Consider the following 21,319-nt stretch of genomic DNA (forward strand, 5'->3'; position numbering starts at 1 on the left):
AACTAAGTGCGAAAACTCCAGGGAGGAAATATCATTATCCCAAACCGGGAATAAAACCTGGATTTCCTAATCAATGATTTTTCACACACCACATCCCACCAGGTTAGAAAAAATACCCCTTTTGCGTGAGCTATCCGTGAGTGGACGTGATGATTTCAGATTTTAGACAAAACCGGTATTATTTTAAAGGGCATGTGGGAACATCGTGTTCAAAGTTAAATATTTTATATCAGCGATGAAGAGTAACGAAGCAAAGGTCTAAGGAATTAAGTTTGTACCAGGATAGATGCAGAGACTTACAGCCAGGATGTTTTTTACTTACATAATAGAATTTAAAATTCACGTTGTCGACATACCGTAAAAAGCATCTAAAAGATGCGTAAGACAGAGCAAAGTACTTGGTATCTCTGGATTTGCTATGAAATTTACTAATTTTAACTTCCTGGGAACAAGCGGAACCCTATTCCATACAGTAAATGCCTCAATTCGAATCACATTAAAAATAAAAAATAAAGAATTTTGACCTAAGCGAGATATTTTATCATCAGAGAATCCACAGAAATTATTAGGACATAATTATCATTCCTCTTTTCAAAAAGGTGGGTTTTCACGTAATTCAAAATTATACGAGTTATAGCCCTTTTAAAAGGGCTTTTATATTTTTCATGAATCTCATGTGAGTTAATTATAACCTGTAGCAATTTAAATCAATTAAATAATGCAAACAGATGCAATCCAAAAAAATAAATTTTCGAAGTCATACAGATGGTGTTTCAAAATACGTAGCGGGGTTTTAGCGCTTAACATTATTTACTATATGAAATTTAAGGCTATTAATGATACATCAAGTGAAGTGGCAACTCAAAATTAAAGCTACAAGTGTTCAACATGAGCAATAGCGATAAGTTTAGTTTAATAAATATTAAAAAGCGTTAAACCTAGAAGCCCATTCATTTTGTAACAGCTGGTATTACTCAAGAGGATTTAGCCATGTTGAACATAACATTAAATTCAACTTGAAATCAGCGGTGAAGGTCTTGGATCGTTACGAACTAATAGCTATTGTTTTTTCACCATATTTACACGATGCTGAAGACGCACTTTTTCGCACGCATTGGTAAAGAAAAACGGATAACGTTTGCGACTCGTTCCTTCTAGCGGTGGCGTAGTACTTAATGGCCCTAGGTTTATCGGCGCAGAAGCGATTAATGGAAAAGGCGAATGGGGTTCTTAAATTCAAATCAGCGAGCCCCTGTTCTCTTAAGAGGACTTCTTTCGGAGTCAAACGAGCTCCATTGAGGACCCCACTGACTAACAACGCCTTTTGGTGGGACGGACAAAGACAAAGTTCTAGGAGAATTTTCTCACATGAGAAATGACTCAGAGAGGGTAGATTACTATCCCCACTTAACTTTCGTTCCCATTGTATTCAGAAAAGGGAAAATAATACCTAACTCACTCCCGGATAAAATGAACTTCGAATTCAATTTTAACTAAAGCATAGAATACTCATTTTATACGACTCATACAAATACGAATAGCAATAATTGGCTACACTTAGCCTATGTAAGATTTAAAATTGCAATAAGGACTATGAGCAACAAACTAGCGTAGGATTAAGATTTTTTGCAGTTTACCAACATAATTAGGAAAATAAATACACCTCTAAATCAATCGAAAAGGTGACTTAAGAACTATTCAAGGTAAAAACTTCTCCAATCTAAACAATCCAACGCGGATAGCTTTTTCCCTATACTCTAGCATTATCAGGAGACCGAATACACGTTATTGAGCCCTAAATAGAAATTCATAATTAGGTTGAATGCTTTCATGCCAAAAAAGCTAAGTGGTTAATTTTCAATTTTTGAGAAACCACTGAATTAATGGGATACGCAGATAAAAAGGAGAAAAAATTAAATGCAAAAAAAAATAAAGAAAAAAACGAAATGTAAAAAGTATCTATTATCCGGAAGCTACCACTCTAATACGTTCTCACCTCCATCAGAAATTGCAAACGCAATATCATTCAGTGCTTCCCAGTCTTTATGAAAAGCGGATAAACGGTACGAATAAATCCGTCGAATTACAGAAACAAAACATTATGATTGAGGAAAACAGCTCTTCCTTTTTCCGAGTAATGAGGAATTACGAGTGATCACGCTGGCATCAATTTATTTCTCTCCTACTCATTTCAATGAAAAGCTTCACTCGATTCGTACGAGCTCATAAAACCATTCTTTTCATTTCCTGCCGATCTGCTTCAGCATTCAATTTCCTCTTGATTCATGATCTCCGTGAGAAAGTTTCAAACTGAAAGACTGGCGTTTTTCCGTGAACGATATACACTCACAGAGCGGATGATAAACGAATTTTCTCATGGTAAATTATTTCAGCCATGCATTTTCTTATCACGTAGTGTTGCAGATGCCATAATGAAAAAAAACATTGAAATTGCTTGAAATATCATCAAAAGCGATTCGAAATAGGCGGAGTTCCACCAAAAATTTAAACTCATTTAGAAATAATATTCTTGAGATATTAATGAAATTAAATAATTTAGTCAATTCCACTAATTATGTTTAATGATATGAAATGACCTATTCCAAGTAAATCAGGGTGAGTAGACCATTTTTTAAATACCGAAAAATGTGTTTTTCAAAGCAGTAAAAGTTTCAGCAGAATTGTGTAGCCATGGCTGTGTGATTAGCACTTACACTGTTTAGATTAACTAGTAGTTAAATAGTTGTTCTGCCCCTTAATTTCTTTTATTCAATTTCAAGGTTAAAACGCACATAAAAATTAATAGTCCTTTGCCAAATTAAATTAACCAGTAAGCAATTAAATTAATCGGTTGCATTGGTGAAATAAATGGCGATAAAAGGAACGAGTATAATAATCACGCTCTTAATCATATTATAATAGCTTTTTGGTGAGTTAGAAAGGCTGATTGAACGAATTATTGCATCAAAAAATTTTCTCGCGCCTGAGAATCGGTAAGTTATATCTAAACCATAAAACTAAAATATTAGAGCTTATGCGAAAAAAATGCAAGAGGACAACAAAATCCCTGCGAAATAACCAGGAATTTTCTAGTAAAATACGATCTGCCTTTGGCATAAATTACTTTATTCCCTTGTATAAATACATTGAAGCAAAACTTTCCTATGTAAAGTAGATAAGGCGAATAGTGAAAACAAACGTGACTTCTACGAGAGGAATATCACTCCTCATTCTCAGGTTTTAATACTCCTGGCTACTATAACAAGACTTCTTCTTGCGATATCCTCTCGACGGCATTTACGTGAATGAGACCATGAATAACTGGTATTGCGTCGAACCAATATTACTATTTGACCAATCCTTTGACTGTCTTTAAATGGTTCTGAAACTATCTATTTATGGGGATTTGAGAAAACAAAGAATTTCACTTATCAAACTAAATATTTTATTTGAAAAATTATGAAATGAAGAAATAAAATTTATTAGCACCCGTTTCACACTTCTCTCACTCACGTAAAGCGTCAAAATAACCATATTGGTTTTTTTCTCAGAGAAATTGCATTAAAATGTCTACCTTACGAAGATGCACGCCTCAAAGTTACCGCAATTTCCACCATTTAACGGCCAATTCGCAAAAAAATCGAGACATAAGCTAATACAGCATCACACACATCTGGAATCACTGCGATAAAAGCTTACCTAAACAATGCGGTAAAGCTTGAGTACCAAAGTGGCGGAAGTAAAATTGGCAGGTATTTAGGATGTAAAGCATTTATGCACATATTTTGGGCCACTGGAGAAGCTTTTCCTGGTACTTTACCAATAGAAAAATTTCTATTTTCGAGAAAGAGAATATGCTATGGTCAAGATTTAAAGCTAACGAAAGCCTTGAAAATATACAGAAAAAGTTATGTGCCTCAAAACTTTGTGTTGAATAGAAAAATCTGTGAGATTTTTTTTAGAATTCACCGCTTCAATATTTTAATTCTATTTTATATGAAAATATACCATGGCTCCATAAATTTTATTCCGTGAATTTCGAATAAATAATGCCAAATAAATGCCTGCGACATAAAAGAGAGAGAAATTTGGGAGGTTAGGCAACAACAACCTGTGTCACAATAGGCTATTCACTCGCTCCAGATACTTTCCCTTACAAGCTCCCGTTCTTTGCACCTCGCCTGCTACGGAGTCTGAAAAACGATCCCACCCGTCTTCCAATGCTCCCCAGCCATCCCCTTGCAATCTATCTAGCTTCTTGCTCAAGACATTATATTCCCCGTCCTGTCCCTCTCTCATCCACTCTGTCATTTCCACTGATTCCATTCTCCAGCTGCACGGATCAAGGGATTTGTGCAAGTGTACACACATCCATACATGTCAAGAAATACATCACACGAAAATTTATCATTCATGCCACGCGGCATCTAGTAAAAAAATCTATAGTTAGCGCTTAAGAATTTGCAGTTTCTGTACAATAAATATGGTTTTCTCGCCCACATGTGGCATCCAGTAGAAAAATTATTGTTAGCGCTTAAGAATTTTCAGTTTCTGTACAAATATATGGTTTGTTCACCGATATACTTAGGTAACTAAGAGTTATTAGCGCTAAATATCAGGTATACTAGTGCCAAAACGCTTCATTACAAGTCTTCCGGAGATTATAAAATTGGTATTTATAGAGGATTGACTCTTCAGTGTGTCAAAAATAACTCATTACTTTCCTGGGAGCTAATTAAGTTTCAAAATATTGTAAAATTTGCATATTTGCAAAAGATGCATAAAAATTTGCTATTAATTATTTTCACTCTGGTGATGAAATAATCGAATCACGCAATTTGAGGAATATTGATGAAAAGGTGGACAATAGTTCTCGACACATTATTGAATTAAAAAGCGGAGATATGTGATCTATTGGCGATCTTGATGGGCACGACATCACAATTTATGAGCACCATGCTGCTAACTTCAACCATTAATTCGTCGTTTCACATACCTTCCCTAACCGTACCTACACCAATAGAAACTACGGTTAAGTACAATCGATTATCTTCACCAGAGAAAAATGAGTTTTAATCCTATGGTAATTAAATAAAAGGGCTAATGTTTGATTAGATATACGGTAAAACATTTAAAATTGCAGTACACACTTAACTACTGTTACTTAGTGAAGACTGTGTTAAATATTAGATTAGATATAGTTTTAATAAAATGAACGCAGAGTTATAAGAAATAAAAATTAGTTTTTGAAATAATATTGGTTTTTAGTGAGTCAGCAATATTTTTGCTAATATTGCTTTTAAAATATGGTAAAAGTCACCAAGAGGCATTTTTTCAATTCACTAGAAACTCTTGCATGAATTATTTTTACTCTGCAGATGATATAAGGACCAATTTACTGTAGAAATCTATGTTAAATCTCTGACTAGAAAGGTGTAAATATCGTCTTGTAGCATTGCTGAACCAAAAAAGGGAGACTAGCCGTATCTAAGCGATCTAAATATGCATCAATACTACATTTTTCCGGAACCACGCTACCTTTCAATAATCCATATCATTCATGAATTTCATTGTAGTGAAACCTGTACTTTCCAACCATATACCAAGTGAAACGATAAGACATCATGCATAAAATAAAGTCAATATGGTAGGCACACTAAGCTGTAATAAATAATATTATTATTATAGTATTCTACCGATTAAGGTAGGTTTCCATGGAGTACTAAAGAGGTGATCTGGGAGCCTCCCTTTCCTTCCAGCACTGCCTTCTTTAATTCACTGTAAGGCCTACTCTCTTTCAATCTATCTAAAAATCCTATTCTTTTCCTTACCCTCCCTCGTTTCCCCAACATTCTACCCTCCAACACCATTTTCAACATCCCCTCACCGCTAAGCACTAACTCCATCCAAACCTTCTGTCTCCTGCGTATCTCATCTAAAAGCTTTCTCTCCTCGCCAACCATATCCAGCACTTCGTCGTTCCTTTTCCTCTCCGTCCATTTCACCCTCTCCATTCTTCTCCATACCCACATCTCGAACGCCTCCAATCTTCTCTCGTCTTCTTTCCTCAGAGTCCACGTTTCCGCACCGTAGAGAGCTACACTCCAAACCAAACTCTTCACTAACATTTTCTTTAAACTCTTACACAACGATCCTCTCAGAAGCTCCTTCCTGCTCATGAACGCCTCCTTCGCTAATGCTATTCTCTTCCTGATGTCCTTACTACTGTATCCGTTTTTCTCTAACGTACTGCCTAAATAGTTGAATTGCTCAACCTGCTCAAGTTTTTCACCACCCACCTTCATCTTGAGTCTAATATAAGGTGTAAAAAATAAATGGGGCTTAATCCGTAACATTAATGTAAATTAGTAATAATACGAAGTATATTCTCAAAGTTATTAAAATATTGTTAATTTTACAAATGTCAAGTACAGTTGTGGAAAAATTCTTTGTAGATTATTCCTATGCATTTTTGTTCCATTGTGACTACCTTAAAAGGATGATTTGCAGAGGTTAGTCTGAAAGGGAGTACCTGAAACCAAATAAAAAATAAACTGGGTTAATCAATTGAGTCAATTAGGGCTTCGTTACTAGGATTTAGGAGTCAAATTAAGTAAGGCAAAAGCTGTATCCACCACCAGAAAACATGGATTCAACAATAAATTTTGTATTTATTTTGTAGCGGTCATTGATAAAATGTTTCAGAGCAACGTTAAAATTTTTAGTGAATGCGTTCCCCTTCGCGAATTGCTCCTAACCCGACAATGATTAATTCACCAGAAAATTCCCCTGAAGCAGTTACTGAAATATTAAAAACGCCCTTATCACAGGGATGGACTTGTGAGCGGTACCCTTCTCTAATCTTTGATATGATTAAATTTTGGTTTATTGCATTCCCAATTCAAATAGCAGGGGTAATTCTTCGTAACAAGCATCGTTTACGGCAGAGTATTATGTAAGAGAGAGATTTAATGATGGAATGAGTTCGTTAGGTACTTAAATTGATATTTAGATAAAATATTAGCGAGTACATAAATTGATATTTAAGGTTCACGTAATTATACATTGCCAATGATAGAAAATGGAGTGATAAAGGTTGGTGAAACACCACTTGGTGGTGTTTCCCTGAAACACCAAACCATAGAGTTAGCGATAAATAAATAAGGAGGCCCTGATAAATCAGTACACAATGAGAAACACATAATTTTCAGAGAGTAAAACTATGTCGATGAGCCGCTTTAATATGTTGAATTATTTTGAATAGAAATATCCCCACAGCATTTGAATAGAAACACAACCCGCCTATTATCACAGAAACGTTCCTTTTTCGGCAAAATTAAAAAGAAAACTAGTTTAACACTGTTTCTATTTAATTTTATGCTAATACTAAACAAGGTAATGGAATTTTGAATGAAATCACACATGACTTATCTAACCCTATTAGCTACTTTCACCTTTGTAGCAAACCATCTAAGTTGCAAATCACAAAACTCTGATACAGTAAAAAAACACAAAGCCGAGTGAGCAATACAAAGTGGCTTTCCCATTAAAATCTCATTAGATATTCATTCCTAAAATTTTCATCAAGGCAGACGTAAAAGTGTACTGAGGAAACAAAAGTTTTCAACAAAATTGTGCCGACGATTCTTCCACACTCTGCTATCATAACAAATGCACGCCTACGACGGATCATGGGGAAACTTTGAGATTTAGAAAGGAGCACATTCCTCCAGCAGGTTTTCTTGCAAGCCTTCAGAAAAAAATCAAGCATTTAATTTTTTTCCATACCCACTCCATGTCTGCAGACGTACATTACAAAGCTTCACCAATCTTTTTTCACCGCCTTCCCTCGAGGCACCTCAAAACAGACGTATACACATCCACGCCATGTTTATTCCCTTCATCATATTACCCATCAACAGTCACGCTTCAGTCACATGATAAAAAATAAGAACACACCTCAACATAATACAATCAAAAAACTTATACTCAACTCGATCGCTTCAACAATCTCTGATTAAATTTTCAAAGTTATTGTTAACTCATTAAGAGATCTTCATTTAATCTCTTTTTTGTAGTTCCAAAATGTTTCCGCAAAGCACGAAATGGTTATCAATTTAAAAGTTATGATTTTTTACTTCACTCATAAACTCACTGGTATGGCTAATAACTTGAGGCAAGATTTTTAAGATGAAGGTCAATCATCCTTAGGTGCCCAAAGGGGGCAAAAATTTTATTAAACGCATCTTTACTCAAGTTCTAATTCCTGTAATGTAGTAATTAAGGCAACATGAACCTCTATTAATAGTATTGAAACGCGACCTAAAAATAAAAGAAAAAATAACGAGATAAAAGCTTAATTACTTTTACGTATTGTTTTCTTATGACGTATGTGTTGAGAAAGCCAAGAAGCCTTGTTTCAACCTTTCACATATACCATTTCTAAGTGGAGTTAAGAGTTGCAACGCCTTATGTAGCTTTACCTTTGCGGTGTCATTACAGGCTGCGACCAAAAGCGTTTCGATCGGTTTTTCTCATCAGGCAGCGTTACTTCGCTAACAAAGCATGGCGTCACTCTTGCAACGCTCCCTTCCAAAGAGGAAAATCTCGGGGGAAAATACCATTCCTATGCCTCGGAGTCACAAAAGATGGGAAGCCACTCGCATTCCTCCCATTCTGAGTGAAAGTCGACTAGATGTGTAAGATTCTTCGCTGAGACGGCAACAATGAACGTGAGATTCCGCTGAAAATGGGAATGGGTAAGAACTCAGTCTGCAGGGAAGACTGGAGAAAGATGGCTGGTTTAACATTTTCCAATTTCTAATAATTTCATTTAGATAGGTAATAGGATTTTGAATGAAATAACGCATGACTCATTTAATCTTATTAGCTGCTTTCAGCTTTTTGCAGCAAACCATCTAAGCGGCAAATCACAAAACTGATACAGTGAAAAACACAAAGGTAATTTAGTTGTATTTGCGTAAAATAAGACTATGTTCTTTTTCCATTCCATTCATCATTGGAAAAATTTATTTCGTGAGGAACCATTGTTTCTTTTGTTTTAATTGATGCAAAACAGGACTTCAAGATTCTGTTTCGAAATGCCCCGAGTGATGTTGAAGATGTCCAATGCTGTAAAGTAACTTATGTTTTATTTAATTTTCCTTAAGTGGGATTTATTGCAACAAAAATATTGGTTCTATGGCTCCTATAGAAGAGAATGGAGAATTAATAACCAACTTTCATAGCATTTGTCGACTTGAAGAAGACCTTGATATCGTGGAATGGAGTTCGATGCCTCAAAATAAATTGGAGTTCTTTATAATAATCGCACAAATATGCAGTTTATACATAGACAATGTAGCTCTGATAAAATCTGGACCCAACTGTGAAGAAGTAAGAAGAAAAATAGTGAGAAAAGGGTTTGCACTATCTTTGAATGCTTTCATCGAGAAAGCCACCAAAGAGTCAAAGAGTAAGCTCTGGGTGTCCCTATTCGCGGAGAAAGAATTAGTATGGCGCTATATGCTGACGACATAGTCATAGCTGAGACGGAAAATGATATGAAAGAGACTTTGAAATAATATTGAAAGGACAATGGCCAGATATCAGCTGAATATCAACAAAAAGAAGACGAGGACATTAATGTGTAACAAGAGAGAGGAGGCTAGGACGAAAATTGACCAAGGAAATAAAAGATTAAATATGTGAAAGAGTTTTGTAACCTAGGATACCGAATAACCAACGATAGACTAGGCAAGAAATAAATATTATAATAATACAGATGAAGGGGGATTTACATAAAAAGAACCTCCTGACAGTAGAAAATACAAGCGTAAAGGTGAGGTAAGAATCCATTAGATGATACATATGGAGCATGGTTCTCTATGGAGGCGATTTTTTGACGTTGACAGTAGTAGAGGAGTCGAGAGGGGAAGCATTCGAAATATGGTGCTGTCGAGTAATTATAAAGATAAAGTGGATCGGCTGTGTAAGTAATGATGAAGTGCAAAGAAGAGCGGCACAAACGAGAAATCTTCTGAAAACTACAAGGAGATATCGGGACAACTTAGTTGGCCACGTTATGAGGCATAATGACCTGACGGAGACAATCGTAGAAGGACATGTGGAAGGGAAAAAGCGCTGGGGACGTCCCCGAATGGAAGAAATAAAACAAGTTAAAGAGAAGAAAATGTCAGATAGGAGAATAGAATGGAAAGTTGCGTCAAACCAATCGTATAGTTCGCCTTGACCGGGATTCGAACCCGGATCTCCCTATTTCCGGACGAGTGCTTTAGCCAGTTAAGCCGCCAAGCCACCATTTTCCCACGTGGAAATTTGGCTAAAGCACTCAACCGGAAATCATACGGGTTCAAAACCCGGTCAAGACGAACGATTTTTTTCTCTGTTGATTTTTAGCACAATTTTTGCATTACGGGTGACTCCGTAAAGTTATCACCGTGGCTAGTCCCGATACATTAGAAATATCCTAAGATTGTTGCCTTATGATGATGACAATGAAAATAATCGTTTTTATGGCATGAGATATTGAAAATTCAACAAAAGCTACAGCAAATATGCTTAACTCTAATGCTTATTCTCAAGATAAATAATTGCGCTCACTTTAATATATACCGCTTGACATATACATTTTAATGAAAATGGGCACCTCCAATTGAACAGTACTGTGACATAAGGAAAACCACAAATAAAATAGAAAGATTCTGGAAAAAACTGTACAATGATAAAATTTATATTACTAAATTAAAATTATTTGATGACAAGTCGTTAATCTTTCCTAAATTTTTGGCGGTAAAAAAGATAAGAAGAATTAAACTGTCTCCCAGACCAGAATATTAGTTCCTCTAATGAGCAGCTGAGATGAAGCGAGTTAAGACGACGGGGGCAATTAAGTTTATTTTCAGCGCTGAGGGAACCATTAAAGCACCGTATCGTCGGAGAGGATTACGAAGATTAACTAAGAGAAACGGATAGTCTCTTCCTATGAGACAAGATATGAGACATACAAATTGCCTCACTTAACTATCCCGCTGTAGGTACTCGAAAGCTGTTGAAACTATTTTCTTAAAGGTTTTTGGGTGCTTTTAAAAGTTTGAAGGACTCATCTTCATTACCTTTTAACAGCATGAACAAATTCAAAATAATGATAAGTATACTATTGCATGATTTTAATTTCAATGGTAATTAGGACGAGAAATTAACTTCTCATGTAAAATGTGTATATTTTAAATATGTGCATATTCTGAAATTTGGGAGGAAGAAATTATTTGATTTTGTTTCACTACTTTTTGGCAAGGGGCTCAGTTATACTTTCGGGTCCAAATACTTCGTTAAAAGAAAATCATTAATCCGGTCTTGAACCTTTAAGAGAAGTAATGAGAATGATATATGTTTATTTAATTCTTAAGTATAATGCTCTGGCTCTCTGGCTTAGGAAGAAGCAAATATTTCTTCTCCCTTGAAGCAGCCAGAATATTTTCCCTCTAGAGCTATCATTATACAACTAAACCTATCTTGAACTTTAATTTGGCGTTAATTGCTTCAAAAATAAAATCAATATAAGTTAGGAGGAAATGTGGACACTTAGGAAGGAGAACGAGAGAAGACTCGAGGCATTCGAGATGTGGATATGGCGAAGAATCGAGAAAGTGAAGTGGACGGAGAGGAGGAGGAACGAGGAAATGCTGGACATAGTGGATGAGGAAAGGCAGCTTTCGGATGAGATACGGAGGAGACGGAAAGTATGGATGGAGCGAGTACTTAGCGGGGAAGGGATGTTGAAAATAATGTTTCAGGGTAGAATGTTACGTAAACGAGGGAGAAGAAGGAGAAGAATAGGATTGTTAAATGGAATGAAAGGGAGTAGATCTTATTGTGAATTGAAGAGGGAAGTGCATAATGGAAGGGGAGGCTCCCGGAATTCTTCTAAAGTATACCATGGAAATCTATCTACCTTAATTGGTAGAACACTTTAATAATAATAAGTTGGGAGGAAGAATTTATTTGATTTGCTTTTACTCTTTGACTATCTATGCTTCTCGGAAAAGGACTAAAATATATTCTGGGCTCTAAATACTTCGTTCAAGGAAATTATTAACCAGTTCTTGAACATTGAAGAGAAGTAATGAGATTGATAAAGATTTATATGATTCTTAAGCACTCTGTCGTACGGATAAGCAAATATTCCTCCCTCTTGAAGCAGCCATAGCGGAGCTCCAGAGGAGCGTTGAGTAACGTAATGGGATTCGGAATGAGGACTGATATCACGAGATGTATGCAAATTGAGAAGAGTTCGCGACTACTGGGGCGTGATTCAATTGTGCCACCACTTCAACTCTATCGCCTCGCGGACGGGAAGGGCCAACAGCGCATCTGGAAGCTAAGGGACGGAGAATAAGAGGAAGGTCCTCGTTGTATGCGTGTGCTAACTCCTACAATGAATGTTTTCTCGTCGGAAATGTATTACATTCACCAATGGCATGGTCTTGATATAAAAATTATCCATTTTTTCATCCAAAAACAATATCTAAATAAGGATCAATGAGAATTTTAATTTTTAATCTAGAACCTCTCTATTGAAGAGCCATTTTCATGAAAAAGGACAAAAATTTTAGGCCAAAATTTTGCCATTACAAAATTAATCTTGAGAGTCTATTTCATATCATCTAGGAATTTCACAACTGCTATTTTGAAATCATATCGCATCAGTATTTTGTCTAAATCGTTTACAATAGAAGTTAACGCGTTAAGTGAACAACATGTGACTTTTGTGCATCCCATTTTTCCCATTGTTTTACATGATGTGACTCCATGTGCAGTCATCTTAAAAGCGCGTGAAAGAGTAGATCAGATATTATCCCATGAAGATCTCTCTATATCAGAGATACAGGCAATACCAAGCAACTCGTTTAACCTCCTGATGATGGAAATGAAAAGGTCGGGGACTTGTAATCGTATTTTTTGGCATTTTGTGCCACGGGAAAATATAATAAAGGCGATTAATACGAGAACACTTTTGTTGACACCATCTATACCAGCAACCAACCAACACCGTCAGCGATAAATGTATGAAAAAAATAAACTTGGAGCTAAACTAACGTGGCTAGTTTGCAAAACAAATTAAAAATCAATGAAATATCACGTGCAAATTCCATTTAAAACTTAACTAAATAAAGTTTTAAGGCATGAAAACTGTTGGCTAAAATAATGGTTGACAATTAGATAACTTTAGATTAATTTTTGCTACATAAAGCATGATTTAAACACGATTTTTCCTTCATGAGTGCAGATATAATAATAATAATATTAATAATAATAATAAGAATAATAATTGGCTGCGGACTGCTAAACTATTGGACTGCCGAAAAACTTGTTTATTACAATACAAAAAGCAGCAATTTTAAATACTTGCCGGATAGTCAGAAAATTTTTCAACACAGTAAAAAGTGAGGGTACTTGGTGATACCCGTACCTCGCCTAAAACCAGCAAAAATGCTGTGAAAATATATTAAAAAGAATAATAATAATGATAACATAACAGCCAGAAATAATAAAAAAAAATCCACATTGTATTTCTTTGGAATACGCATAAATACTGAATAACTTTTCGAAAAATTAGCAGTGAGCCGCAATTTTCCACTTACCATCACGTCACAAGAAACTACTCTAGTGCAAGCATATCAATTCGAAGTAAAAAAATCATTCCATACACCTTACGCAAGTTCACATGGAGAAGAGTCTATAGAATCGGTCATGAGTGTATAAGACTTGTAAGCACCTCTGAGGAAGCGGGAGAAGCTAAAACAAGTATTACGCCGGTTGAGCAAACATTTGTAGAAAGGGAAGATGTCGGTACTACTGACAGAGGGCGGATTCACTGAACGGAATCCAACCGCACAAGAATGAAAGGATATGCACCCATCCATGGAATATATTTACTTCGAGGTAGGTAACGCTCGAGGCCTACTAAGAGCGGCGAGGAAGAATATTATCGCCTTCCTCCATTTGCCTTCGTAAGCGAATCAAACAGTAAGGCATTGCAAGCACTGCTCGAGGAAACTTGCTAATCGGCATGAATTAAGTTCGAAATTTCACCGTCATTACCACACAGGGGAATGCTCTGCAATTTCAGGTGGAAGACATTGTATTGTGAAGGTATATTTGAGTAATGGATGACATATCACGCAAATAGAGTCCCACAGCGAGTAACAATCGAATTTGCTTTTTCACTATTTCATTCAACAGCATGATATATTTTTAATAACAATATAAACTAGGTTACCCTGGCGAAGCTTTTGCACTTTCACGCTATCAGGGAAAATTTTTGTTAAGGAAACGGTGCAATTGGGTTTTACAAAGAGAAGAAGGCGTATCATAAAATACTTTCCTTATATATCTATTTTTCTTTTCTATCACATTTCAACCTTCTTTGAAATAATATTGTAAACAAATGAAAACCGTAGAAATGGATGCAGTTCAAAATATATTATCAATATCAGACATCATTGATGTGGATAGTAAATGGATAAAATTGGCTGAATATTAAAAATGAGCACTGCGGAGATTTTATATCTATGCCATAAATTCCCAAATCCTCAGATAACGCAGTATTGTTTTAGCCGTTAGCCAATAAGATAAATAAAATGATTGTCTGGGTAAACTATAACCACCGTGACTCCAATGTCGCACATGTAGACGTGTACTTGTGAGCAAACCTGATGTTTAGGTCGAGGGAAAATTGCTACAGGCTGCTGTCACTGGCAACATAACTAACCAATACCCTCAATATGACTCAATATGTACTGAAGAATAACAAAAAAAATCATTATGATATATAACACACATAATGAGAATCAGGCAACCGGATGGGCCGATTTAGGCAGAGACATAGTGCGCAAAATACTCCGAAAGGCGCGGGAAGTTCCCTGCTCAAGAAGATAACTAAAACGAAATGAAAAAATACTGGTAGACACCACATTGTTATGATTATTGAAGACTAAGGCGAGCCAGAGAATTATGGCCATGAAATGGGGAACATGCATGAAATTTGTTCATCATGATGGTAAGTCTCATTGAATAGACAATTTTCTCACGAGTCCAAATATGTAAGTCAAAACTCTCCTAGCCCTCCACAAACGTCATTAAATACTTATTAAAAGTGCTCGAATATCGCTTGATGTCACGTGACCTGAAACGTCTCCTGACGTCATCGCACGGTACACCATTTAATTCGCTAAGAGAGTAGAAGGGCAGAGTCTTGATTTGCAAGATATCAAAGTAGAAATCATCAACGAGCTTTGTAGAAGTTCCTCAAAGGACAAATTGACTTAAGACGGATATCGGAAAGCACAATACGACAGTTTACTTTTGGTCGACTCCCTTATGGCGGCTGATTTTCTGAAAAATAGTGATTGCTTCCAAATCTCATCAAACAGTCACCTTCATTTGTTTCAATAGCACATTGGCAACAATCTACTATTTGACGTTGAAACAGCAAATATTTTCGCCAAATTTGCGTTTGAGCATCGATCGATTTTCTATCCACTTCTCAGTCTGTCATCAGTGGATACCGTGCCGTGACGTCACGCTCCGATGACGTCGTGTTTTCAATCAGCCGATGAAGATTAATTTTCAAAGACTCATAACTCAGCTAAAAAAGATTATTCATCCGCGAAAATTTCGGCGAGTATATTTGAGGTATGGACCTTCTTATTCTAGTAATTTAAAAAAATTGAGCATGTTCCCCATTAGCTTGATTTCTGAACTTCTATGTCCATCCTCTCAACACCATTCAATTATTAACGGCTTAAGTTAATATTTCCCTACTGCCTTTAATTAATTCCGGAAGTTTTTACAACAGCTTACACACACATGCATGTATAACGACCATAAGCAATAAAAATGATGATATGAATAGAGAAAAGCACTCACGTGAGGTGTTGTACTTGATGCCATTGAGCTCGTCAAAGCACGGCAGGACAGCCAGGGATCCTCCGGACGTCGGTGGCCAGCACAGGATCTTGTCCCAGCTCCGGTTACAAGGGACCGGGTATTCCTCATCAAGGTCTCCGGGCGATCCCTCCGACCACTCCCCATGAAGCTGCATCCCTAGTCTCGGAGGCGACAGGTGCGAATACTCCTGGGCATCGCTCTCCATCAACACCAGACACTCCAGTTCCCTCTCACTCACCCTGTCAATGGGGTCTGCCTGTGGGCCGCCCAAATGTTCTCCCATGAGATTTCCATGGGGATCACCGACGCCCACAACCTCTTCCTCGTAAGAGTAGTTGTGTTGCTGGGGAGTGGAAGAACCACCACCGAACATGAGAGGAAGGGCCACCGGTGGCAGAGGGTGTCGGTTATGGTGGTGGTGCTGGTGGGCGTGGTGTATGTCCACGTGGTTGTGGTGCACGTGGTCCGTGCCGGATTGGAAACTGAGCTTGTGTCGGTTCCTATAGTTCCGTAGTGTCTCGCTCCAGGTGACTAAGTTGGCGTCCACGGAGGCCATTGTTATGAAAATTGGAGCTATGACACAGATTGGGGTCATCATTTCTCACTAACTTCAGTTCAAGGGAATGTTTGGGGAAATTAGTTGGTTTCCGTGCATTTACTCCAGGTTTTACCTCTTACGTCAATCATCTTCGTATATTTACCACAGCACAGGTGAAACTAGGATAGAATAAAATCTTTTCCAAGCTAGAATTTGTTGCAAAGACACGACTTTTTGTCACGAATGTGCTCTCTAAATTGACATCCTACCCTAGATCTAAAGTGAAACTCGACGCATACTTTGACAGAAATGAACTCGGTGGATTATAACTTTCAAAGTGCTAGTATTATCTCTTCCTCGAACTATCTTACACATAAGGGTAAATGCCTTGGTATAGACCTCCTTGCCTCTCCTTGTGGATCTATGAGCGGAGAAACACAAAACCCATGCTGCTTGTGATGCAGAACATTGATTTCACACATATGGTAGATAAGTCAACCATGCGTGCGCAATGTCAGCCACAGAGAAGGAATTTCTTTTGCGTTCACAATTAATAGTTTTCCTCGGCAGAGAGTAAGTTCACAAGACAGTCTATTTTTTAATTACAAGCGCAAGTAGCTTTTTGCCCTGTTCTTTTCTCTTCGCAATCAAGAATATAGCAAAATGACGAGAAAAACTTAAGCACTTTCACTTAAAAAATACAAGACAGCACGTCATCAACGTTGATTGTCTTAGTGTGTAACTATTAGAGAGTGTCTGTTTCGACAAGGTGTCCCTTCTGAAGTAACCACATGCATTTTTCTTCTTTTCTCAGTCTTAGTAAATAAGGCACTGGGACAAGTTAACGATAAGAATCACGTACTCAACTCTTTTGGCTCTCTGTCCTCCGCCCTCGACCGTGAAGGTTAAGGCATGAAGTGACTTCAATCTGTGTTTTTGCAGACGATTAGAAGAATGGACACTGATTGGGGAAACCATTTAAATTACCAATTATCAATATCTATCTGGCTATTTTCCCTCACCAGTAGCACAATGCACCTAAAATTCTGGTCCTTTGCACACACTTAAGTACTTTAAGCTGATATATAGTATTCACAGGTAGAGGATTCACAAATAGCCGCGAATTAACAATTGCGTGAGGCTCGGAGGAGTCAAATATTAAAGTGATACCAACAGCACACTTGAGTTAAAAATTATCAACCGTTGACAAAAACGTAGATATTTTACTGTATATTTAGGAAATACAGACGAAGGCTATTGATGTCACCTTTTTGTGCCAATTTTTCTGAGGGAAATTCTGAAAATGTTTCCTCGGGCACTATTTTAGGTTTTTCGAATTAGACGGTACCACACTTTGACCCGATAATGTGATGAAACACCATTTGTCCACTTTCACCGATACCCAATTGACTTCGTGAAGTAAGAAGTTCTTTGTAGCACAGGAAGCTCCTCAATACCTTGGATTATGTAACTATAATAAGACCTCTAAGAAAAATAAGGATGTAACACCGTATTTTCAGGAATCCCTGAGTGAAAATTTGCGAACGATAATAATATTTAGAAACAATTCTATCCAAAAACTTTGATTTACCCACTAATGCGACAAATTTTATCTCCACTTGCCAAGTAGGTAGCTAGCTGAGTTTAGACCACAGGCAAAGGAAACACACTGGGACTTCTATCTTCTCTTTACTTTTCTTCCTCCGTCCACCTAAAAATCCATGTAAATGATCTTCAAAGTCATTCCTTTAGACAGAACCCACTCTAAATTGCTGGAAACTTACCAGAAGCATTATAAATACTCATTGATGGAGTTATGGCTTCCTCTTACAATAGAAACCAAGAAGTTTCTTTTCTGAATATTAAGGAAGTGTTAGAGCGTCGAGCTTTAGAAGATCACAGGTAAGAACCAGCCCTGCAAAGAAAAAATTGAAAAGATTAGAGAAGAAATTAGAATTTAAAAATATTCAGAACAAGTACAAAATTTGAAAAATTCAAATAGTATTTACACAATTATATATGATAAAAGAGTTTTTCATAAAGCAACCCTTAAATTTCAGTGGATTGTTGCGCCCTTTTCTCGGTTAAAAATAATTCAACGAGTTGTAATCAAAGATGTAGTCTAAGCTAACGAAGAAAATGGAGTAATTTCGTAACTAGCCGATAACTTCGAGTAATGGGGGGAATGCTGTATATTCATGAATGAAAAATCTGTCGTTTTCATTAACTGTAGCAAGTTGTTAGTTTGGCGGCAACTAAAAGGTGTGTTTAGTCAAATGAATGTAGGTATTCGGTTACCGTATAGAAAGTAAATATTAGTTATTATTACAAAAAAGTGTAACTCATCGTATAGTACGAAAGATACTGTGACAGCGTTAATGCAATGCGTAAAATGATCCCTGTCACTACTAAAAAGCCATGCATTACCATAGAATGAAGTATATCTCCGGGGATTATAATTTCATCCGCAAATATTTTACTATTGTCCATTTTAAGTAAAATATGATCAATCACAAGGTTTTCATTCAATGACCAGCATCACTACCCGTTCTTTTGACTGGAACTGGATGAAAAGAGCATGCAATAATTTGCACCGATGCACACATAAATTCGTTCAAAATATGATCAGATTTGGTTGTACTTGAAACTCAAACTAAAACGAAGATTCGCATAAAAATAATCCCCTTTACAGTGAAATGATAACTTGACGCACTACAACCCTCTTCCTCAGTTTTAAAGAAATTCTATCAAATACCCACAAGGGATGGGTTTCATGAGCATATATCTCACATACGTTCACAGGAATGTAAGAAAATAAAACAAACCAGCCGAAGATTATTTTCCAACCATTCCATCAAAACAAAAAATAAATATTCTTAACTTTTAGTCCAAAAGATGAGCAAATATTAGAATGAAAAGAGTTGCATTATGCATTGCACAAAAGACAAAATGTGAACCTTGTCTCTACCTAGTATAAAACTGTGGATGTGAAATAAATTCATTCCTAATGATCATCTGTATTGTTATTAATTATGGCGCAATTGAAATTAAATCAATTTTACTAAGCTACATAAGTTAAAAGTACACGTCAATGAATATCAAATCTCAAGCTTCGTTATTACTCTTGAAACCTCTTTTAGTGAAAGAATGTTGAACACAAAACACCTTGTTTTCTTTTAACACAGCGGAAACGGGGCTTAGCCACCTACTCGTAACCCTTGCCTCAGTAAAAGGCACGAAACAGGACTGAAGAAATATATTCAGTTTAAAAAAGAGCGGCGAATATTTTAACGCAGAGGCGAGGACAGAAAATCCTTAAGTTCACGGGATCGTGTCCCGTCTGGGTAAGATTCAGTCATCCAGACTAAGGCCGTTAGTCGTTGTATGTACGAGGTCTTGTTCTATGAGTCCAGATATAAGTAGTCAAGAGACTATTTTCGGACATTTGCTCTTAAGTTAGTACGATCGAATAATTAAAATTTACCATGAAACAAATATGATCTGTTTAAAAAATAATTTTAAGTAATTCATAATATACAGATATTATTTTTTTTAATTCTCGAGACACGCATGGCCAAGAATATATTCGCAAATATTTCATTCAAATAGGAATTTTATTTTATTATAGTATTCTACCGATTAAGGTAGGTTTTCATGGAGTATTCAAGAAGTGAGCTGGGAGCCTCCCTTTCCTTCCAGCACGACCTTCTTTAATTCACTTTAAGGCCTACTCTCTTTCAATCTATCTAAAAATCCTATTCTTTTCCTTCCCCTCCCTCGTTTCCCTAACATTCTACCCCCTAACACCATTTTCAACATCCCCTCACCGCTAAGCACTAACTCCATCCATACCTTCTGTCTCCTCCGTATCTCCAAATAGGAATGCACCCAAAAATATTACTGAAAATTCATCTCATGATTATCCCTCACGGCTAGCTCCTTATACCTGGTAACGGGTAACAGCATTGCAGCAGCTCACATCCGTGTTTGAACTGCGTTACTGGCTCTCCAACCGTGGGTTCCCGGAACTAGACAAATGATACAATCATCGGCTCTCACCGAGTCGGGATAACGTGAAGCGGAAGAAGAAAAGTTTCCCTCGGAGAGGCAAGAGAGCAAACAAGGGGACACTGCGAATCGCGGGTCGATGCGCGGAGGGATACGCTTTGGAAGAGGGAGGAGACGCGAGAAGTGGTGGGACGAGGGCAATTTTCGACTTGAGGTTTCGTCGAGTCACTTAGTTGAGGGGATAACGGAAGGTGGGTAGTTTTTGTGGTTTCCGCCGCGCCGCGCGGAGGCGTCGGCTGATGACGTCGAGATGTGGAAGGGTGTGAGAGGAGCGGAGGAGATGGAGTTGGTATGGTTTTTTGGAGGAGGCTACCGACAGCCGAGTTCCTTTGACAGATTCAAGAGATCAGGATTCCAATACAACAGCACAGCAGAAGCGTGAATCATTATTTACCCATCATAGTCATCTTCATCATAGTATCTCCCCCGCAAAAACGCTACAAATGACCGGCCTCAAGGGCTAGACAAATGGTGCCGGACAAAGAAGTGTTAGCCCGGCAAAAAGTGAGTGAAAAAGAACACCATTTTGGAGTGGATTTGGACAAAAACTCACGTTCATTTGTACCATAAATCGCGTTAAATTTGAAGATTTCGGTATATGGAAGGGAAATATAAGTTACAACGGAAAAATATTCCTGACTTCTAATTCATCCATTCTCACGTGAGTTCAAAATGAGGAAACTACAAATTTGCCAACTAACTTTTCATAAGTTGGTGACGTCTTTAGGTTTCTGCTTTATT

The 21,319-nt window shown here is 37.1% G+C and overlaps 1 protein-coding gene across 2 annotated transcripts in view; it reads right to left on the minus strand.

Moving 5' to 3' along the window:
* The window catches only part of LOC124158978 (diuretic hormone receptor-like), a 326,846-nt gene that overhangs the window by 216,760 nt on the left and 88,767 nt on the right, over positions 1-21,319 (minus strand). For both annotated transcript variants that reach the window (XR_006864891.1, XM_046534428.1), the window contains exon 3: positions 15,952-18,425. Coding sequence is in view for 1 of the 2 variants with exons in the window: in XM_046534428.1 (XP_046390384.1) it covers positions 15,952-16,570 (619 nt within the window). In the remaining variant the exon portion in view is untranslated. The remainder of the gene's footprint in view (positions 1-15,951; positions 18,426-21,319) is intronic.

Source organism: Ischnura elegans, chromosome 5, assembly GCF_921293095.1.
Source record: "Ischnura elegans chromosome 5, ioIscEleg1.1, whole genome shotgun sequence".
Taxonomy (NCBI): Eukaryota; Metazoa; Arthropoda; class Insecta; order Odonata; family Coenagrionidae; genus Ischnura; species Ischnura elegans.